Below are 24,223 nucleotides of genomic sequence, written 5' to 3'. Positions count from 1 at the left end.
GACTTTCCTTGGAATCATATTGCACACTAGTCAGCTCTTCACTGGTCCACGTCACTGCTGAAGTGGCTGCCAAGTTTTGGTGCCAACAAATGCCCCCTAAATTTCAAATGCTCTTATCGTTTATGATAAGAAGCTTTTGGAATTTGAGTCGGCCAAGCTTGAATTTCAAATTTTTGGTAATTAATTCCTTCTTTTCCCAACCACCTGCCTTAATGGTTACCCACTTCCCAATTAAAGCAGTGATTACATCAATCCGTCATTACACCCAGCTAGTATTTAGCTTCTTATCCTGAAATTTCTGAGATCATTCTTCCTTAGCCTTAAGTCGCTAACTCTGAAATTCCTTTCCTCATCTTTCAACAATCCAAATTCCTTTAACGATCTTTCATGGCTCCTAAGAAAACCAAGTCAACCGACTCTACTTCGGCCCCACAACCTTCAGATTCTTCAACTCATAACAGTGCCATCGAGAAATCCCTAAAAACTTTTTCTTCTTACAAGTATTGCCTTAATACTGTCATAGATCTTCGCACTGACTTCAAGGGTTTAGGTCCTGCTTTCCTTGATAAAGCTCCTTCATCCATCTCACCTTACTACCCCTCGGCTGAGGCACTTCCATTTCTTTAAACTTTCCCTCCTAATGAAAATGGCAGTTTGCCACATTTTCATTTTAGGACATGGCATATTCCCAATGATGCTTAGATCAATTGGGTCGATCGAGTTGGAGCTGTGAAAGGAGAGACGTAGAAAACCTGTGGTATTTATGATGCCATTCAACTGAGCAAAACAAATATTGCTCAGGACAGGGCTCTGATGATAGCAGTTATATTCAACTGGTCGACCACCACCAACTCCTTACACTTGAAGTGTGGCATGATGGCTCCAACCATTCAAGATGTATGCTATTTAACCGGCCTCAAACCCTTTGGAATTAATGTGAGCACTTTATTGGTAGAAGAGGACTCCCCCTTTATTTTTCCCTCTAAACAAACTGGAACCAAATCCTCATACGGCAAATATTTAACCTCTACCATGGATCTTCGCGTTCCTGTAAATGATGCCGAGCATATTGCCTTCTTGTTAGCCTGGCTGAGCAAATTTCTTCTATGTGTACCAGCCTTTCAAGTTACCAAGGATTACATTCATGTGGTCGTTGCTCCTTCCAGAGGTAAACCCCTTGCTCTAGTTCCTTTAGTGTTATCCTATTTATATAGGGGAATTTATGACCTACTTACCTCTAACTTTGGACGTTATGGTGGCCCCCTCTGTTTATTTCAAATTTGGTTACAAGTTTACTTTCCTGAATTAGGGCCTGTGGTGAGGCCATCGACCAATAACCCACTCCTTTCTGTGAGTTATGTATCGGCCGTGCCCAAATCCCACTCATTTGGAGATTGTTTTAATTTCTTCTACTCTGGCTGTAAGCATAGAACCATCAGCCAGTACCTTTCATTCTCTCACTGTTCTCAAGCCCCTCGATGGCTGACTCCTCCTTAAGGAGTATCCACAAAGAAGACTACTGATGAGCTTTCGGCCATGTGGGTCAGTTTCCTTCTTTCAAGAGATCTTCATTTCAACACTGGTCCTTTGGGGACAGTAAATTCAAAGGTCGGGGTTGAGTTTTACAATCCTAGCCAGCTTGCTAGGCAATTTGACCTGACTCAAATAATTCATATGCCTCCTTATATCTCCTTTAACAAAAATTTCAATCGGCATGTGGTATTTCCGGATGAATCTTATGTTAAGAATGTATCTTCTCAGTTTTTTAGTTTACAAGCTGAATTCAGATTCCAACCCTTCATAAAAAACCCAGCCTCAAATTCCAGTTTTGACCAATGGTGGTCCTCTTACATTGCCTCTACCACGACAGTTGAATGCCAGTCCCTTGTCATTAAAATCTTAGAATCATTTAAATTCATATTTGTGGCCTTTGAAGGGGCATTCATAATTACCAGGGCTGTTACTCTAAAGAAAGTGCCTCAAAAATATCCTCCCAAAGGCAAAAAACAAACAGCCAAGAAACTCCATTTCTCTCAGGCAACAGATGCTCTAACAAAGATAAATAAAGAGAGAAAAGTTAAGGCAAAGGCCACAGCTAGCCTTCTCAAAGGTATAATCTTCATTTATTTCATATATATATTTATTTAAAAGCTTTGAATTAAATTCTCTTACCCTTTTGCAGATTCAGATAATGAAACCTCATCAGCCTCCCTTAATCCAAAAAATGTTGATCCTCAAAATGATGAAATTTCCTCTAGTCAACCTTCTCAGCCTGCAGAAACTGAATCAGCCACCATCCCTGATGTTGCTCCAGCCCCTCCGGTTGCAGGCAAGGTAAAAGTTTACACTCATCAGCACACGAAGATTATCATATCGGCTGTATTACTAAAATACTTGGCCAATATTAATTCCTAACTCTTGGCCACAACAATTATTCGCCGAAACAATTTTTAATAAAATTTCATTTTTCAGGAAAAAAGAAAGAAATTAACTGCCCATGGGACATTAAAAAGGACAAAATTTAACAAGGTAAGAAACATGAGGTAGAAAAGGATCCAGAAAGCCCTCAACCTACAGAAGACGTGGCTGATGATCCTGTAATTGAACTGGGCCCTGTAATTAATGTGGCTGATGACCCTTCTAATCATTCCTCATATGAAAAAGAGGTAATGATAATTTTTACCTAAGCTTTTAACCTCATCACTTTTGATAACATCATTGATTTTCTTTTACAGCAATCTCCACTTCTTGACTTGGTCTATAGCCCAGTTAGGAATTTCAGTCATTTGAAGGATTTTCATGAACCCATTGAGGTGCCCTTAAATGTTCAAGTCACTCCAGCCAAAGCCTCTTCTCATGGAGACAGCACAGCTCTTCGGCCAGAGTTTCTTCTACTAGTGATCAGCCATCAGTCACATTTGGATGCAACTATAGCCGAATCATCCAAAGTATTGACTATCTCATACTTGTATTTTTACTCATATATAAAAAATTATACTTCTAACATTTTTCATATTAACAGGTTGTGCATGGAGAAACTCAAGCTATTGCATCTTTTCCTCCACTAAAAGCTCCTGCATCTTCCCTCCTAGCCTTGAGTAATTTCTTCAGAGATGTGGTGGCTTCAGTGACTGAGGAAAGAGAGAGTGAATCTTCAGGAGCAACTCCAGTTACCTCAGCCAGTGTTCCAATACAAACCATGGAAGAAACAAAAAGAAGTTTGGTTGAAATCTTACAAAGAGATGTTGCTGATCTTCCCAAGTTTGAAAGTGAGCTCACGGCTGTTCTTACCACACTCAGCCAGTATCCAGACTTCCCAGTCGACCTACAAGCCACCATTGCTACTTTCAAAGGTCAACTGCCAGTTCTGGCTGATAAGATTTTTCAGGCCAATGAATCAATCAACCAATTTGATAAGAGCAAAAGTAGGAAAGATACTCTTGGTGAACAGTTATTAACACAAGCTTCTATCTTTGACCGAGTGAACACATAATTCATCGGCCTTGAAGAAAGAAAGAGAGTCCTTCAAAAAGAGATCGACCAGATTCATGCTCGTAAGGCCATTTTGTCTACCGAGGCTGCCGCATTGCAGTTTGAAGCTCAAGACCTTGCTCACGAGCATGCAAATCTTCGTGAAGAATTACCTAAGTTAGAAGAATCAAAGAGACAAGCCATGGTTGCTTTCAATCGGTCCTTGGTGATTTGGGCCGATTTCAAGAAAAAATTTGCAAACATGTAAACCTTTTATTTTAATGGGACCCTTTTTGTAGCCATTTTAGTGTATGACCTCAGATGATGTAATCCTTCTACATTTTAATAAATAAATGGCCTCTTTTGCTACTTTAAACAATCATCAATACTTCAACAAGAATTTCCCTTTTATTTAAAATTTGAACAACTATATCAGCCTATAAATAGGCCGAATTTTATTACACATGGTACACATGGTTAGCCAAAGGTACTGGCTGACTCTAATTTTCCCTTTCAAAGATTGTTGGCACATACCTCTTAAGGTATTTGTCATTAATGGGATAATCATGCAATCGGCCACTAAGATACTTCAGCCTGTATGCTCCTCCACTTAGGATTTGATGAACTAGATATGGCCCTTCCCATTTATGAGACCACTTTCTATGTTTTCTATCAACCTTACCTACTGGCAGAACGACTTTCCAAACTAAATCTTCTTCAGCAAAAGACTTAGGTTTTACCCTTTTATTGTAGATCCTCATTACCTTTCTTTTGTGAGCTATGATATGATCTAAGGCATCCAGCCTAACTTCATCTAAGTATTCCAACTCTGTCAACATTGCTTGAGTATAATCAGCCGGAGTTAAATTATTTTGGAATGCGACCTTGGCCGATTTAACATTCATTTCCATAGGCAGAACATCATGATGGCCATAAGTCAACATATATGGTGTAACTACTGTGCCTGTTTTCTTTGAATTTTTATAAGCCCATAGAGCCTCAGATAAAGTCTCATGCCATCTTCTTGGTTTATCTTTGATCATTTTTTCAATGATCTCTATCAAAATCTTGTTTGAGGACTCGGCCTGACCATTTGCTTGGGCATAGTATGGTGTAGAGGCTGACATATGAATGCTCATATTATGGCCGCATTGTAGCACATCAACTGCCCTGAACACTGTTGCATTGTCTGAAACAAATGTTTCTGGAATTCCAAATCTATGGACAATATGTTGTTCTATGAAGTTAATCACTGTTTGTTGATCAACCGATTTGCAAACTTTAGCCTCAACCCATTTAGTAAAATAATCCGTGGCAACAATCACCCAGTGAGAGTCTTCACTTGATGGTGGATTGACTTTACCTATAAGGTCTAGGCCCCAACCTCTGAACGGCCATAATTTAATTATTGGTTGTAATTCTTTTGCTGGTACATTTTGAATCGGCCCATGTATTTGACAAGCCTAACACCCTTTTGTATAATCTATGCAATCCTTTCTCATCCTTGGCCAATAATATCCATACCTTCGAATCAGCCATCTCATCTTTGTCCCAGCTTGGTGGGCTCCACAACTGCCTTTATGCACCTCGACCATAACCTGAAGTGACTCTTCTTTACTTATGCATTGTAGTAAAAGTCTATCTTCAAGGCCTTTTCTATATAGATCCCCATCAAGAAGTAAAAAGTTGATTGCCCTTCTCTTGATACTTCTATCAGCCTTGATGTTTGGATTTCGGAGAAATATTATGAATGGTATCCTCCAATCATCATCGGCCAGATCTTCAATATCAATTACCCAGGAATTGGCCAACATAGTATTTCTTAATTCAGCCGAATGTAATGATCTTCGTGTGATTTTTATCAACTGATCCTTCATTCCAATTGGTACTCTGATTCCAGAGACTGCTTAGGCCATGTTATTGGCCTCTTTATTTTGTCCCCTCGGCCAGAACTTAAGTTAAACAGTATTAAATTAATTCAACAATGAAGTGGCCAGAGAATGAAACGGCCTAATTGCCAACTTAAACATTTGAAATCTTCAGTAATTTGACTTAGTACCAAGTTTAAATCTCCCAAAATCTTAACATCCCCAACAGCCATTTCAATTAGATTTTCCAGGCCGATTATAAGTGCTTCATATTCGGCCTGATTATTTGAACATTTAAAATCTAAGAGGAATGAAAATGAAGTCTTTCTCCCGGCTAGTGAAATGATAACAATACATGTCCCTGCTCCATCGGCCGTACTTGATCCATCAAACATCAATATCCAAGGAGTTAAGAATATGGCTGATGACTCCAATTCATCATATATCTATGGATCAATATCAGTTGAAGGATGATCGGCCAAGAAATCAGCTAGAACCCTTTCTTTAACTGATTTTTGTGGGATAAAATTAAAATCGAATTCCATCAAGGCCAATGCCCACTTATATATTCGGCCAGTGATCAATGGCCTTAATAGCATATATTTAATCATGTTAGTTTGACAAAGAATGTAAACATCAACCGGCCGCATATATATTCTTAATTTCATGGCTGAATAATACAAAGATAAACAAAGTTTCTCAATTGAAGAATATCTGCATTCAACATAAGTTAATACTCTGCTTAAATAGTAAACAACCTGTTCCTTCCCTATTTCATTATTCTGGGCAAGCATGCTACCAATTGATTCTTCCGCGACCGACAAATAAAGCTTCAACGGCCATTTCTTCCTTAGAGGCATTACTACCGGGGGGTTTGCCAAATACTCTTTTATTTTGTCAAAAGCCTTCTGATGGGATTCATCCCAATGGAATTTCGCATGTGACTTCTATTTTAATAAAGGAGAAAAAACATGTACTCGGCCAGCATGATTAGAAATAAACCTTCTAAGAAAACCTACCTGGCCGAGAAACCTTTGCACCAGTTTTTTGTTGGTCGGAGCCATAGCATTCATAATAGCTTTGGCCTTATTCTGGTCAACTTCTATGCCTCGTTTGTGTACCAAAAATCCCAAGAAATTCCCTGCTGATACCCCAAAAGCACACTTTAATGGGTTCATTTTCAACTTATGGACTCTCATTCTTTCAAAAGCCTTTTTTAGATGTTCCAAATACTGTTTTTTGGCCGATGACTTCACAACTACATCATCTATGTAAACTTCCATAAATCGGCCAATCATATCATGGAAGATTGAATTTATTGCCCTTTGATAAGTAGCACCTGCATTTTTCAAGCCGAATGGCATCACAACCCACTCAAAAGTGTTAATTGCCCTAGGACATCTAAAAGCCGTTTTGTGAATATCCTCCTCGGCTATATAGATTTGATTATAACCTGAATGGCCGTCCATAAAAGACAATATTTCATGCTTAACAGCCGAATCAATAAGTTGATCAGCCATTGGCATTAGATATTCATCTTTTGGAGTGGCAATATTTAAATTACGAAAATCCACACAAATCCTAAGTTTGCCATTTTTCTTTATTACTGGAACAACATTAGACAACCATTCCACATACCTAACTGTTCGAATAAATCCTGCCTTAAGAAGTCTTTCAATTTCTTCCTTAATTTTGAGCATCACTTCCAAGGACATCCTCATTGGTGGTTGTTTATAAGGCTGAAAATCTTTCTTGATAGGTAATCTGTGTTCTACCAACTCCCTTGATAGGCCAGGTATCTCTTCATAACTCCAAGCAAAGCAATCCTTATATTCCTTTAGTAACTTGATCAAATCGGCCTGAAAATTAGGCTCAAGCAAAACACTAACAAATAATGGCCGATGATCTTTTTCAGTACCAACATTAATTTCTAATAAGGGATCCTGCACTTCTGCTTTATTATCTTCTATCCTAGAAGGGGCTGACTCTATATCTTCAATTTGGATTGCATCCAATTTTTCGAAACCTTCTTGAACTATATCGGCCATGCTGGCCGATACTTCTTCATATAACAGTTTTTCTTTGGCTAATCTTTTTTCAGCCAAATATGTTTTCAGTCTTATACAAGCGGCCCTGAAAGCTTGCCGCTTCATTTCTTCTTTAGTCGTGTGATCCATCAGAAACATCTTCAATTTCTTTGATGGTCGACCTTAAAATATTAATTTTCGGCCGAGCTGCTTCTGTCAATAACTCTTCAATATCAATATTAATCAAGTTCTTCTTCATTGTTGCTGCTGCTGGTCGACCCATCTTGTTGATGCCTACAAACTTGATAGGTACAACAGGTCGTCATAAAGTGCAGCTTCGGCCGAATACACCCTGGCTATAAAGGGTTTGTTATCAGCCTCAACAATTTTTTCTTCATTTCCATCCCAAAAAATCAACATTTGGTGCAATGTTGATGGGATACACATATCAGGGTGAATCCAATCTCGGCCTAAAAGGAGATTATAGGCCGCAGTTGAATCAATGATAAAGAAGGCCGTAAAGGATGTTTTGCCACCAATAGTAATTTCCAAAGGCATAATACCTTTGGTATTACTAGATCCCCCATTAAAACCACTGATGGTCACATCGGTTGGAACCACATCATCCATGGTTTTGCCCAATTTCTTCAAAGTAGTTGCTAGAATGACATTTACCACCGAACCATTATCAACCAACACCTTATTAATTGGCTGACCTTCAACCCATACTTTAACATACAATAGCCTCAATTGTTGTGTCATGGCCAAAGGTGGTTTCTCAAAGATGATTTTATCGGCCTCAGTTGTTGGGCCTGGCGAGACCAATCCTACCCCGGCTGAAGAACTATTCGCGTCATTCTTGATTTTTGATGATTCAGCCTCCTCTTTAAGTTTGGTTGATTTGACATCCCTGTTCATCATTGGCTCTGTCCTTACTTCAAAAATAGAAGGTAAAACAAATACCATGTTACAATTTACCTCATCCGAAAGGGAGCCAAAACGAATTCTATACTTGGCCGCATGCTTGGGATCTTGATCTAGCTAATCATCTTTCTCCTCATAAAAGGATGTCTCATTCCCAAAAGTTATAGCAACCTCTATGTCTTCGGCCTCCTCTGGTTCATCTTCCTTAGCTGGCTGAACCTGGTCAATTTTATCCTCTTTCCTTTTAAGTTCTGCATTTTTTCTTTGCATCCTCCTCTTTTGAGTACGTGTAGAAGGTTGCTGAGGAAACTTTGTATGATTCATTCGAGTCCATCTGCCATGATCAACCAAAAGAAGTCTAACCGTTCTTACACGGCTAGATTCTTTCCCCTTTTAAACTCATATTTTCTGACTGGATTGCTGGTTTCCTTTTGAAACTAGGATAAGAATGTTACTCTGACAGAACTCTATCGGCCACAGATCTTTCTGACCGAATGATTCTCACTGCTCTCGGCCCATTCTCTCTGAATAATGGCCGATTAATTTCTTCATGATTATGTTTAGGCTGAAAACCCAACCTCTCATGGACACTGCGTTTCCTGGTAAATTGAAAATGGCTCCTCTTGTCCTGATTATCCCTATGGCTTTTGCATTTTGGGCAACAGCCGTGGTTGATGAGGGCAATTTGAGCTTCTCTCAACTGATTTTCCAAGTCCTTTACCCTCTATTCTTTGCTGCTGGGCGATGACGAACTATCAAGAACTTTTGGTGATATTTCTTGTCTACCATTATCAGCGGCTTTCTCAGTTGCTAGGCTGATAACGTTAGTATTTACAATATTAGGAAATGGATCACCATCAAACCCCATCACTTCTGGCTTCTTTTCAAGAAATTTCAATACACCTTCATCAATTGCTTTCTGCAATACATTTCTAAATACATAACAATTGTTAGTAGTATGATTCCATGAATTATGAAATTTGCAGAACTCTTTTCCTTTTAAATCAGTGGCTAATGGCATATTGTGTCCTTTTGGTAGGACAATTTGTTTGTCGGTCAACAAATGATCAAAAATTTGTTCTGTCTTGGCCAAGTCAAACGTATAAACCTTACCAGTATCAGCCGTACCCTTCCTGGCCGATGAAGTCGATGGCTGAGTACCACCGGTAGATGCCTTCGGTTTTGTTAAAGCCTCACATACATAAGGTTTCTTAATAATAACTTCAGCAAGATTAGAATCAAGATCTTCTTCCTCAACCACATCGATTGAAAAAACTTCATAATTGGGATACCTATAGTACGTACCTTTCGAGGAATTCTTTCGTTCCTTTTCCTCCTTGAGGACCAACTTATACCTGGTAGCTTTCTCAACCAGGTCATACATGTCATAAAATGGGACTCCTTCAAACCTCTTCCGAAGTTCAAAATCAAGGTCGTTCAAGGCTAAACGAATGTACTCCTGTCTTGGAAGAGGTACACAACATCTCAATCTTGCCCTCCTAAACCTTGCAATGAATGGCTCGACCGATTCACTAGGCAATTGGCTCAGCCTGGATAAATCAGCCAGAGTTGGTTCCGTCTCCGTACGGTAGAACCGATTGTGAAATAACTCCTCCATCTGTGGCAAATTAAAAACAGAGTTAGGAGGTAAACGCATATACCATGAAAAAACTGCCCATGTCAAAGAGGAAAAAGTCTTAATTTTAACCAAGGGCTCACACTAACCTCTCCACATTGAACTGTGAAACGGCCAATGTATTCCACGGTCGACTGATTCCCTTCACCACTAAAGGTTACAAAGTCAGGGACTTTATATCCTCTAAGAAACTCAACTTGATCTACCACTTCTGGATATGGGGTTCTATAAATTGGTCGCCCTGCACCTCTAAGTTCCAGACCATACTCTTGGGTAAGTAAATCAGCTAATTGTCCTCTGTCTAGCATGACCTGTGGTGGCTGATTTATTACTGGCGGTACCTGATTATAAACTGGTGGCTGATTAGCCGCTGGTTGATAGTAATTCGGCCAATCATGTGGCTGATTGGCTATGTTTTGCCCCCCGAGCCCAACCTGTGGTGGCACATGAGTATATAGTGGGTTCGGTGGCCTCCACCTGATCTGATTGCCCCTCGAGTTCAAAGGTACCCGAGGAGGGTTTAGTGGAATTACCTATGGCCGCGGAGCTGTTACTGGTGGCTGATTAAAACCTGACACAGTAGGCTATGGATGTTTTCTGCCCAGGTTGGTGGCATATGAGCCGACTGACTTAATGTTGCACCTGGTTGAAGTATCATTATTGGCGGCCATGGTTGTGATGATTCAATGGCCCTCTCTGGCCGAGTAGATTATGACGAATTCGGCTGAAGAGCCGATTCTTGATTATTGGAGCTGCTAGCCTGAGTCGGCCTGTTCAAAATGGCAGCTGAAAGTTGGGACATAGTTTCGTGCAGGTCATTGTAACGTGCACCCATCCTTCCCATTGCATCTACCAAGGAACTCACATGTGCTTACATCACTGCTAGCTCATCGGTAGGGCCTGATGCAATGTTCTTAGCCTGATCTGGTTGATGTCCTTCCTCCAGTTCTTCTTCAGTAACCACGGCCTTAGAATTCTTCGTAAGCCGTCGTGGCTTTTTTGCCTCTTCTAAACACTTACTAGTGGTCCCACCGGGCGTGCCAAAATATGTTCGCGCGGTTTTACGCCGGTCGATGGACTCTTCGCGGGCGTGCCAGAGTATTTGTACAAAACACTCAATATATGTTGATTCGAACACCAGCCTATCCCTTTTTTCGATGGCTAACTCTCAGGCGATTGTGTGGGAGAGAGACTAGTAAGAACTCCCAGTAAGGTTCTTTTGTGCCTTGTTTGTAGTAAGGACTTTTATCTAAAGTGCTTAAAAGAAGTAAAATGCGATGAAAAAGTAAATGAAAATGAATTGGCTAAATTGAAATGGACTGAAAAGTAAATCGGCCGAATTGAAATGAACAATAAAGGAATTGGCTAAATGGAAATTATATGGAAAATAATGACATTTTGGAATGAGAAAACAGGCCGAATTAAATTGACATGAATGTGATCAAAGATTTGTCATTTAAATTCATTTGCATCAAACAAAGAATAAATTGTAAATTGCATAATTAAGCATTGCAAAAAGAATTATAAGTTATTGGAACTCGTATTCTTCAAATGGAAATTGCCATTTGGACAAAATAATAAAGAATTGATAAAGATAAAGATGACGTTGAGTCATTTGATAAATGAATTTTGATTCATGTTGATTTGTGGTTGGTGCTGGACAAATTGGAATAAAATACAACACTTCTATTTATAGAAGTTTTATTTATTTCCTAATTAATTGCTAGAAAATCTCTCTTTCTTCTTGATTTTCTTCTCTTCACGGCTTACTGGGTCAAATCCCAATATATTGGCTTGCTTTAGTAGAAGATCCTTGCCAAAACAGCTTTTCTTGATTTAATCGAATGTAAATTGACATCGCTAAAAAAGTTGCTAATAATTAAGTTGCTAATTTTTAACAACTTCTTTCCATAGACTGTGTAATTTCCTTAAGTGGCCTGAATACCCTTTTGTAGCTTTTGAACTCATATGGTTGTTCCTACTTTGTTGGAATTCCTTTTCCAATTAAATCCCTATTTCATAGGGATTTAGTTATTTATTGTAACCAAATCTCCAGGTCTTTCCTTTTTAATCAATGACCACATTTGAATTGGTTCAAATCTTGCAAATGTATTCAGCCACAACCTTATTAATAAGATGGCTGAAATATATATTTCCTTATATTTTCTCCTCTTGTTTCTCTATTGGCCGACTTTCCTTGGAATCATATTGCACACTTGTCAGCTCCTCATTGGTCCACGTCACTGTTGAAGTGGCTGCCAAGTTTTGGTGCCAACAGCACTAAAGAGCAATGTTCTCATTGGGTGGAATGAAAGTTGCACAAGGAGAGAAAAAAAAAAAAAAAGAAGAAAGAAAAAAACAAGGATAAATAAATAAATAAAAGAAAGAAATGATTTTTAATAGAAATTAACAATCCCTTGATTGGGACTTGCCGGCGTTCATCGAACCACCACCTGAGCCGCCGGATCGATCTGATTAGGGTTTCGTACCCTTCTGATTTCTACACCGGAAGTTTGTAAGCCTTAGACAAGAATAGAATTGTCTTTGTAGCTTACTGGGCCTGCTTTTGCTTTTGTTGGACAGTGTCTCTGTACAAGCCCTTTTGAGTGGGCTGTCCACTATTTGTGGGCCTATCACTCCTTCTGTATATTATGCATCATTCAATAAAATTATCCTTACTTTCCATTAAAAAAAAACATATCCAATCCCCTTAAAATTTAAATATATTTATCTTTTTCATTAACAATTGTCAATAAACAAAATTTACATATCAATTCCGATTAGAGTCGGCAATCCTCCAGAAATGGAAACGTCGTACATAAAAATAAAAATAAAAATCTTTATTGAGATGTCATGTGCATGCATATGACCCTCAAATTCTTTTTATATCACGTCTTAATGAGCCTTTCGTTCCACCAATTTGACTAGTCTGTAATTTATAATAACTATATTATGCTAATGAAATAAAGAAAATTTGTCAATCTCTATTGAGATATCCTGTGCATAAGTGTGACATTTCAATAGTTTTGCATTAAAAGTGAAGCTTTGGAGATTTCAGTTATTGAATTTAATGGATCCCGTATCTCATCTACCGAATGAATAAACTGCGCGAGGGTTATATGAGCAAGCACGGCACGGCACACTTCCATATCTGCTCATTGCTCAATCTATTTCCAAATTCATTTTGTTAGATGGATGATTAATCCTATTATGCAGCTGTCATATCTGACAAATGATGTTAGACAGTTGTGACTACTTGTGACTGATTTCAGAACTGTTTGTTGCGGAATTTTAAGACTGATTTGTAAGCAATTTGTATAAATGCTGACTAATTTTTCTCACATCTCAACTGCTTGACTCGTGGCACTGTGATCTATATGAACAATGGCATTTGTAGCAGCTTAAGTTAGGCAAGTGTATGTTGTTACTGCTCTAAGGAACTTCTTTATGGATTTGAATGATAAATGAAGCATAATATCGGACTTCACCTTTTTGTTCTTTTAATAGGAAGGAGTAGATTCTGGTTAGAGCTCTTTGAGTAGGAAGCAAGCAAAATGGAAAGTCCAGGAAACTCTGTTATTGAATTTTCTCCCTTGCCAAGCAAGCATATATTCCACACAAAATTAAACACCACACCTTCTTAAGAAATACTCTCCCCTGCATCTTTATCCTCACTCTGTCTTGCTTAAACATCAGTTTTATAGCCTCACTCTCTAGACTCCCACTTCTGCTTCAATCTCCTTTAATTTCAACTGTAATATCTGAAGTTCATCAATATATATATATATATATCTAACTGTTTTCAATTTGGTTAGAGCTGTTTTTCAGTATGGAGAGATTTAGAAGTGGCTGCACCAGATTGTGCATTTTAGCTGTATGCATATCCATTTTAGCCACAACAAATCTCACTCTATGCGGTATTTCTTATTGCTTCTCTCAAAAATATAGTAATTAACATTATATATAGAGTGCCAAATTATTTACTAATTTACACCTGCATATATGTGCTACAATTTCTTAGTAAATTCTTTTGATGCAGAGGCAAGGACTTTACTGGAAATGTTCGAGTTCAGAGGCCAAGAATTCCATACAAGTTCAGCGATTGATGCAATAAACGATGTCAAAGTATCAAATGATGAATTGAACATGAATCCAGCAATATCAAATGATGAATTAGATGGTATAAGCTATCCCTTCTCACTTGTACCTTTTGAATCACTAGGACCACTTCCCTCTCCTGAAGATACACCTCCATTTTGTGTATTTCCTCCAATATTCACCCCACACCCACCTCCTAATAGCTATGGACAACCATCCCCAACACCACCTTTTTACTTCCCTCCATTTCCTAACCAAACCCCACCACCCCAAGGTCACACCCCTACCCCACCTACCCCGGTCCACTCCAACCCTAGCCCACCTAACCCGGTCCAGAATCCACCCCACTCTGTGCCTACCCCTAGTCCGCCTCATCATGGGCCTAGCCCACCAAAACAAGCCCATAGCCCACCCAAGCATGGTCCAAGCCCTCCGGTCTATCTACCGCCTGTACCTTTCCCGCCACCATATGGGCCACCACCTCCACACAAGAGACCTGATTTTGCTGTTTGGTGTGTTGCGAAGCCAACGGTGCCTGATACAATAATCCAAGAAGCCATGGACTATGCTTGTGGATCAGGTGCGGACTGCAAGTCCATTCAGCCCAATGGGCCATGCTTCAAACCCAATACAGTGATAGCCCATGCCTCCTATGCTTTCAATAGTTACTGGCAGAGGACAAAGGTTGCTGGAGGCACTTGTGATTTTGGAGGGTCTGCCATGATCGTCACAGTTGATCCAAGTATGTATTTTTTATTTTTTAAATGTCATTACCAGATCATGATGAGATGATTATTGCATTTTTCTAATGTTAAGTTTGGGAATACCGAACTAACGGTTTGAATTTCAAATCAAAGGATTTTGAACTAAATTTTCTTCGATTTCAGATTCAAAATGTGATGCTTCCAATGGCAACATAAATTTTTTTCCAAATAATAAAAAAAATGAAAACAATTTTAAGTGATGCTTTGATGTGTTATCCTTTTCATGTCTGCAAATATTTAAAAACATGTGACTGATAGAGGACACAGGTGCAGTTGATGTTCTATATTGACAGTACTTGCATTGTTTGGACTCTTCTCTTTTTAACACATTCGCATACATGTGCGCTCCAATTTTTGACTGGTATCATATTATATGTATTACACTCTTGGATCATTCTTTTAATCTTCTTTGTGGTTGTATGTGTGCATGGCAGGTTTTGATGGATGCCAATTCATCTTTAATTGATCTCTGACGACACATGCCGCATGGCAATATACAACCACAACCTCTCCTCCTGGATCCTCCTCATCTTCTCTCTCAATATAGTAAAAATTGGGCGTTGGCATGCTGTTAGATGAATTTTAATTTATACATACTACTTTCGAATTTTTGTCATAAATTTTCTCATTTGATAAATGTCACTGTGTTGTGATTTTGACACTTAAGAGACTCTATAATAATGTGCTCTACATGAAAAAGATTGTACTAATAACTACTTACTGAGAAAGAAAATAGTGTATTATAAAACTTCCTTTTTCCCCTAAATTAAATTAAAACAAATTGATTCCGGAGAATCAAATAACATTTTCACAAACGTTACTATACTAAATTTACTACGATATATGACGCTAGCACTTTTACGGTGGAATGCAACCTCATGTTCCACTCCATCAACCAACTTTTTCTATTAAAATGAAATGTAAAGTACGACTTGTAATAACAAATGTTCAAACCTGGTATTTTGTCAACCATATTTTTTGGGTCCACCGTCATATTTGACCTCACGAATTTTGACGTGAATAAATTCGTGAGGCCACCAGATATGCTGCTATCAATGAGCGGTGAGGTGAGGTGAGGTTATGCTTTTTATAAATGTAAGAAATAGAGAAGTGAATAATCCCGCTTTTTACATTTGATTCCGTTAAACAATTCTGTCAAACTTCTGGGACTTTAAAATTATTTTTCATAAAGAATAATAATTGTGAGGCCACAAATGAGTAGGTTGTAAAAAGGAAAATCTTAGTTTTACCACTATTTAGGTTAAATTTTCAAACCTATCAAATTATATTTATGTTATATTTGGTGTGCAGAAATAGAGTGGAATGAAATGTCCATCTCAATCACTCATTTGTTTGGTATGTAATTTAAAGTGAAAATGACTATTCTATTGGAATGAAAATCCATTCAACAATTAAACCTATGAAATGGTCATTTCATTCCCAAGTAAATTTCTTTAAAAATCAACTTTCTAAAAAATCCTCATGTTCCAAATTCAAAAACCACCACTACCTTTTACCACCACCACCACCGCCACTAACTTTCACCACTTTCCACCACCATTTTTGCCATCGCCTTTCCACCACCACTACCACCACTCCCTTTCACCATAGTCACTACCAGCGCCACCAGCGCCTTTCACCAGCGCCATCGCCTTTTTCACCGCCACTAACTTCCATCACCACCACCACCTTTCACCACCGCCACCTCCACCGCCTTGCACAACCACACATTATCACTGCCTTTCACCGTCGCCATCTCCTTCTACCACCACCACCACCACTCCCTTTCACCACAGTCACCACCACCGCCACCGCCTTTCTCACCGCCACTATCTTCCATCACCACCACCACCTTTCACTACCACCATCGCCACCGCCATCGCCACCGCTTTGCACAACCACCACTACCACCACCTCTCACCGTCGCCATCTCCTTCTACCACCACCGCCGCCACCGCCATCGCCATCACATTCCACCACCACCACCGTCATCGCCTTCTACCACCACCGTCGCTGTGATGACCTTGTGGGCAAGTGTGCCGTGGGCGGATGCAAGAGATACTGACATGCTACCACACTGGCGAGTTACGGGTGCACAGTCCCACATCGCTTGGGTAGAGGAAAGGTGAAGTGCTTATATGTAAGTGCATCATCTCCAATTGGTATGAGGCCTTTTGGGGTGAAGCCCAAGAGCAAAACCGTGTGAGCTCAGGCCCAAAGCGGACAATATCATACTATGTGGTGGAGTGGGTTGTTACAAATGGTATCAAAGCCTGACCCAGCCGGAAGTGTGCCGACGAGGACGTCGGACCTCCAAGGGGGGTGGATTGTGATGACCTTGTGGGGGGATGTGCCGTGGGCAGGTGCAAGAGACACTGATAGGCTACCACACTGGCGAGTTACAGGTGCACAGTCCCACATCGCCTGGGTAGAGGAAAGGTGAAGTGCTTATATGTAAATGCATCATCTCCAATTGGTATGAGGCCTTTTGGGGTGAAGCCCAAGAGCAAAACCGTGCGGGTTCAGGTCCAAAGTGGACAATATCATACCATGTGGTGGAGTGGGTCGTTACAAATGGTATCAGAGCCTGACCCAGCCGGAAGTGTGCCGACGAGGACGTCGGGCCTCCAAGGGGGGTGGATTGTGATGACCTTGTGGGCGGGTGTGCCATGGGCGGGTGCGAGAGACACTGTCAGGCTACCACATTGGCGAGCTATGGGTGCACAGTCCCACATCGCCTGGGTAGAGGAAAGGTGAAGTGCTTATATGTAAGTGTGTCACCTCCAATTAGTATGAGGCCTTTTGGGGTGAAGCCCAAGAGCAAAACCGTGCAGGCTCAGGCTCAAAGCGGACAATATCATACCATGTGGTGGAGTGGGTCGTTACAAATGGTATCAGAGCCTGACCCAGCCAGAAGTGTGCTGACGAGGACGTCGGGCCTCCAAGGGGGGTGGATTGTGATGACCTTGTGGGCGGGTGTGCCGTGGGCGGGTGCAAGAGACACTGTCAGGCTACCACACTGGCTAACTATGGGTGCACAGTCCCACATCGCCTAGGTAGAGGAAAGGTGAAGTGCTTATATGTAAGTGTGTCACCTCCAATTGGTATGAGGTTTTTTGGGGTGAAGCCCAAGCGCAAAACCTTGCGAGCTCAGGCCCAAAGCGGACAATATCATACCATGTGAGGGAGTGGGTCATTACAAATATTGTGATGACCTTGTGGGCGGGTGTGCCGTGGGCGAGTGCGAGAGACACTGTCAAGTTACCACACTAGCGAGCTACGGGTGCACAAGTCCCACATCGCCTGGGTAGAGGGAAGGTGAAGTGCTTATATGTAAGTGCATCATCTCCAATTGGTATGAGGCCTTTTGGGGTGAAGCCTGTAATACCCTTAGATTTAAAAGGATATTCCTGGTATTTAATGTATTAGTTAAATTGCATTTTTACTTGTTTATTTGTTAATTTTGTTTATTTAATTGATTATTTGTTTTATTTATTTATTTATTAACTGATGATTTTTGAATTAATTATTTTAAGTGTTTTAAATTATTTGATTAATTGTGTTTTTATATTAATTGAGTAATTGTAGTATTAAATGATCCGTTACTTAACTAGGGTTCCCTAAGAAGTTACGTGAGTATCTTAACATAGACTGCTATATGGGCCGATCGACTGGAGTTATACGATAGGGCTGTAATTAAACAAGGATTAGGGTTTAGTGTTTACGCCTATAAATACAGTGATCACGTTGGTTTAGGGTTTGGGGGAAAACAAAGTGTTAGTTCTGCAAAACACAGAGAGATACAGAGTAAGGTTTTGAGAGAGCAGAGCAAGTTTGTGAGGTTTCTGACTGAGGCTTCAGGGTCGGACCTAGGAGAAGGAAGGACAAAGGAGGTGTGGTGGTGGGTTTACTAGAACCAGAGGAAGCTTTACAGTGGTTCGTATTGCCGGAACAGTAGACACGAAGCCGGGATTTCATAACTGAAATCAAAGGCAAGTTCTTTTCTTCCTCCTTCCCGTTGGCCTGTGTTCTGTGCACCTAGATATACTCTAGGGTTTAATGGATCAATAATTGAATCAAGCATGTTTTATATGTCAAATTAATCTTATCTTTATTTTGAATTAGTTAGGTGATGGATTTCTGAAGTTTCATTACAGTATTTGTATTACCTAAGCATGTTTTGTCTGTGGAACTTGTAGTTCTGTAGTTGAATTTAACTACTGTAAACCCATCTTGGGGACTATACTGAACATAATTAAGACTCCTAAGAAAAGTTTAAACCCAATTAGACAGGTTGCAACTGGCCGGAGATGAGGCAGAAGGTTGCAGAAACTTCAGACGGGGGGAAAGGGCTCTCACAGAGGGAGAGAGCCGGCTCCATGGAGAAGGAGCCGGCTCCCTCCTACAATGGAGCCGGCTCTAGGTTACATAGAGCCGGCTCTAACCCAATGGAGCTGGCTCCATGGTTTAAAGGAGCCGGCTCAACTCCATTTTGGAGCCTGCTCAATGTTTTAAAAGAGCAGGCTCTTTTCAGTTGATGCGTTCAGTGGGTTTTCAGCTACTGTTTGGGCACTTGGGGTTCAGGAAAAGTTTTGAAACTTTAATGGGGGTTTTAAACAAATACTTTAACATGAAATCAAAGTCTTGGATTGCATAAAATACCCTCTTTTTATTAATGGAATTAACAGTGCGCAAATTAACCACTTTGCGTGCGGTTAACGGCTGGAAGGTAATTCATTGTCTAGTTCTAATTTGCTAATTTATGGTGCTAAAATTGGATTCTAAATTAAATTTTAGATACACGGAGAAGTCTATTAATTGATGAATTAGACTTATGGATAGGCTAGGGCTCTGTGCTAAAGATAAAACAGAGTACAAGTATACAACTCAGTACGCTGTTACCGGATGGAAGGAAATAAATTGCTTAAATTAATTTTAACAATTTACTAGACTATAATATGATTATAGAATTGATTTTAAATACGTGATAGAGTCAATGATATATTAGATTTGATCTATGCATATCTGGATGTTAATTGTTGAGTTATGAAATCACAATCTGCAACTATATGGTTTAATGCTTGGATTTAATTGCTGGAACTTTAACTGTTTTCCTGCAATTACTTGGATATTGGTTTTGGATTATATATATGTGGAATTTTAATTGCTGAATTAATATATTCTGTCAATTATATGGTTATGGAGGATTGTATGCCCTGGTACGGGACGGTGGCATACTAGGGACGGTTTAGCTCAAAATGCTAATACCTAACCTATCGGATGAAAGGGATGGATTGTAAAATATTGAATCCTAAACCTTGTTTAGTCAGATCGACTGATTAAGTTGAAAGACTATCTGGATTAATTGTATTTGTGTGTAGTCGGATCGACTGATTAAGTTGAATGACTACCTGGATTAAATGTTGGTTGTGTTTAAGTCAGATCGACTGATTAAGTTGAATGACTAAACTGGATTAAAATTCTTATGTCAATTCAATAAATAATAAAATGGCATACCTTGGGTTAGACGGACTTTATATATATGTTATGGCACCACGATATGGGCATGAGTCTCAGAGTCATTGGTTAGGGAGCGTATATGCATTGGGATGCATAGTTGGATATGATGGTTGAGGTGTACCCTGTTAGGTCTAGGTATTCATGCCCACCTTTGGGTGCGTTTTTGCATGTTGCCTTCTACTCAGGTTGAGACCCCATTATAGTCCAGTGAAGGTCCTCTAGTGTGGATATATTTATGTATGGACTAGATAGATATTATGAGGTATTTAGGTGTATCTGCGTATCAGGTCACTGTATGGATTGCAGTTAGATTAGAACTTGTTCGTGGGCCTAACCCACTCTTATTTTTCAGGTATCGGACGGTTCCAGTCTTAAGCTTGATCGTGCTGTGCAGGGATTATCATTCATTCCACCGACGACGTAGGATGTCCTTCCATATTCTAGTATTTGGTTTTATGTCAGTTGTTTACGTTTCAGTTGAGATTTTTATTTAGGGGTCTACTAGATGTATTCCCGAGTTGTAATTCATGGAAGTTTTGGAAGTTGGATTTTATTAAGTTTTATCAGGCTATTGAGGATTTTATATTAGTATTCTGTTCAGCTTTTAATAGTTATACTTATTTCATTTTTTTCATCTGTGTTCGTTTTAAAATACTTTAATTGTTTGATTTCCCTCGGGTTTGGGCCTGGGCCTGATCAACCCATGTCTCGGATCCGAGGGGTATCACAAAGCCTAAGAGCAAAACCGTGCGGGCTCAGGCCCAAAGCGGACAATATCATACCATATGGTGGAGTAGGTCGTTACAAATGGTATCAGAGCTTGACCCAGCCGGAAGTGTGCCGACGAGGACGTCGGGCCTCCAAGGGGGGTGGATTGTGATGACCTTGTGGGCGGGTGCGAGAGACACTGTCAGGCTACCACATTGACGAGCTACGGGTGCACAAGTCCCACATCGCTTGGGTAGAGGAAATGTGAAGTACTTATATGTAAGTGCATCATCTCCAATTGGTATGAGGCCTTTTGGGGTAAAGCCCAAGAACAAAACCGTGCGGGCTCAGACCCAAAGCGGACAATATCATACCATGTGATGGAGTGGGTCGTTACAAATGGTATCAGAGCCTGGCCCAGCCGGAAGTGTGCTGACGGGGATGTCGGGCCTCCAAAGGGGGTGGATTGTGATGACCTTGTGGGCGGGTGTACCGTGGGCGGGTGCAAGAGACACTGACAGGCTACCACACTGGCAAGTTACGGGTGCACAGTCCCACATCGCTTGGGTAGAGGAAAGGTGAAGTGCTTATATGTAAGTGCATCATCTCCAATTGGTATGAGGCCTTTTGGGGTGAAGCCCAAGAGCAAAACCGTGCGAGCTCAGGCCCAAAGCGGACAATATCATACCATATGGTAGAGTGGGTCGTTACAGTTGCCATCTCCTTCCATCGCCATCGCCTTCTACAACCACTAATACCACCGACAATATCGCCTTTCACCACAGTCACCTCCACTGACTTCCACCATCACCATAATCAACTCCATTGACTTCCACCACCGTCACCTACACCACTATCTCTTTCCACCACCATCACCATACTACTGCCACTGCCTTCCACCAACTCCATATTGCCTTTCACCATTGCCTTCACCGCCGCCTTCCCATCCCACCACCTACACCATTACCATTTTTCACCTCCACCTCCACTACCACCACCACCACCATCTACCATCGCTATTACTATCATTTATTTTTAAAAAATTATATAAGAATTTAATTTTGTTAAATTAATTTATTTGTTACTAAAAAAGATATTTTGAAAAACTCTGAAATTTCAAATCGGTCAAAACTCAATATGTATAAATAGTTATTACCATCTATTTATATACATTTAACATTTACAATCAAATAATAAAATGAAAATGATCATTTTATTTCACTCCATTTTTACTTGCATTTTATTCTATTTCCACTTAGCATTCTCTTTCATTCACGCCATCAAACTCATCATTATATTACAAATGGGTCTCACGTGTTGGCCTCGCTGATCTAATGATTGTGATTCAACCAGTTTACAAAGTTGCTTACAAAATCGCCTGTTTGAGATAATTGGTTGCTTAAAAACAAACTAATACAAGAGATCATAGAACAGACACCAGAATAAAAAAATAAATAAAAAAAATAAAAGGTTCCAATGCCACCGATTCAGGATGAGAAAAGAAAAGTTAAAATGGTGAAGCGAATGAAAATACAGATCAAAACATTTTTTATTTATATTTTTTTTTCTTTCAAATAATAATAATATATTATTTTCGCCGACCTTTTGCCTAACGTCAGTTTCATATCAGATTCCTAATTCCCTCTCCTTCCTCACGACGGCTCTCTCTCTAGCCACATAGACTCTAATTCAGGGACTTTTTAATATTCTTGCTTCTCTGAATCATTTTCCATGGTTGTGGTTTGATGGTTCTGTGTATCTTTCTGAATCAATTGTGTGTTTGTTGTTTTTGGCAGCTGTAATGACATGATATGAGAGGTTTAGGGTTTTTCTAGGGTTTTTGATGATGAATAAAATGGGATATCGCAGCTGTGATAATAGACTGATAGAGAGAGACACAGAGTATGATACGAAATCAACCTCAACCAGATTCTTCATATATCTCCGTCGGCGTCAACCACAAAATGGGAAAAGAAAGGAGCGCCGTAGAAGAGCGGGATTCTCTGGAGCCTTCCCAATTTGGAGAAATTATTACGTGGTCCCTGGACTACCCCATTTGTCTCCTCCTATTGGTCCCGGGATTCCCCAATTATTTCATTGAGTGACCACTTCAAACCAAGAATGGCTTCATCTTCCTCCCAATCACCGTTGACTCCCGTTCTAGTAAGTTGGCAACGACCCCTGCTTTCCAAAATTTTAGTATGACTTTGAATTTAATTATTAATTTTTTAGAATGTTAAGGGCTGAAATTTTAAAATAGAAGACAGATTTAGTTCAGAGAAATATAAAAGATTAGAAATCTGTCAAGTGATCATGTGAGTATATATATGGAGTCTGACTTTTCTTTTAATTACAACTCATTTGATAGTGATATATATGTTCTTTTTCTTTTTATGTCAAATTCTTTCTTTTAAGTCTTCTTGATTTTGTATAAAGTATGATCAGTTGTCACACCTAACAAGTGCACACAGCTGTTGATCAAAACTGTTATAAGCGCATTACAGCCATTGAGTGATCACATCAAAACAAGAATGGCATCAGCATCATCCTCTCCCTCGCAATATTCAGACGCGTACACAAGAATGTCATCATCATCATCCTCACAATATTCAGAAGTTGGCTCCCATTTTAGTAAGTTGGCAACCGCCCCTGCTTTCCAATGTTTTAGCACTCATATCACTTCGAATTTAAATATTAGTCATTTTTTAGATTGTCATGAGCATGCTTGATTTAGTTATTTAAGATAATTTTAAATTTTCTTTAAAATAGTAAACAGTGGTAGTTTTAGAGAAACAAGGGAAACGTTTCTTGTTTATTATCGCCAACCCCTAAAAAGGCAAAACAAAAACAAAAACAAAAAAAATCATGTTTAATAATATGTTTTTGTTTTTCTATAAAAGAAAACGTTTTTCATTTTTGTGAAAAAAGAGGAAACTTAAAAAGAATACTTCCTATGTTTTCGACAGTGTAACACAAAAACGTTTTTACTATTATTACTACACTCATTTCAAACAAAATTCATGTTATATACTAATGCTACATATTAATTACTAATAAAAATATATAACATAGTATATAATAGTGTAAATTATTTTTTGAGACAAAAATATTTATGATTTATTATATTCTTGTTATTAATTTTATATCATATTATAAAATTATTATGCAATAGGTATTTTCTATTATTATATCATATCTATTTTATAT

At 39.4% G+C, this 24,223-nt stretch overlaps 2 protein-coding genes across 2 annotated transcripts; one reads left to right on the top strand and one right to left on the bottom strand.

Annotated features, from left to right (window-relative positions):
* Positions 1–3,569: 3,569 nt before the first annotated feature.
* LOC132310008 (uncharacterized) lies at positions 3,570–7,492 on the bottom strand. The gene is made up of 5 exons (XM_059808252.1): positions 6,359–7,492; positions 5,531–5,617; positions 4,996–5,342; positions 4,236–4,857; positions 3,570–3,644 (listed from the first exon to the last, which is right to left on the bottom strand). Exons 1-5 carry the CDS (start codon positions 7,490–7,492, stop codon positions 3,570–3,572), a joined length of 2,265 nt encoding a protein of 754 aa, XP_059664235.1.
* A 6,095-nt stretch (positions 7,493–13,587) lies between these two features.
* Positions 13,588–15,408, top strand: LOC132310497 (leucine-rich repeat extensin-like protein 3). Its single transcript, XM_059808666.1, has 3 exons — positions 13,588–13,843; positions 13,966–14,766; positions 15,223–15,408. Exons 1-3 carry the CDS (start codon positions 13,756–13,758, stop codon positions 15,252–15,254), a joined length of 921 nt encoding a protein of 306 aa, XP_059664649.1. The 5' UTR covers positions 13,588–13,755; the 3' UTR covers positions 15,255–15,408.
* The last annotated feature ends 8,815 nt before the right edge of the window (positions 15,409–24,223 follow it).

The sequence above is a fragment of the Cornus florida genome, unplaced genomic scaffold (assembly GCF_030987335.1).
Source record: "Cornus florida cultivar Cherokee Brave unplaced genomic scaffold, ASM3098733v1 CherokeeBrave_3.0.0_Hap2_Chr05, whole genome shotgun sequence".
NCBI lineage: Eukaryota > Viridiplantae > Streptophyta > Magnoliopsida > Cornales > Cornaceae > Cornus > Cornus florida.
This window is presented reverse-complemented; position numbering and strand designations above follow the sequence as displayed.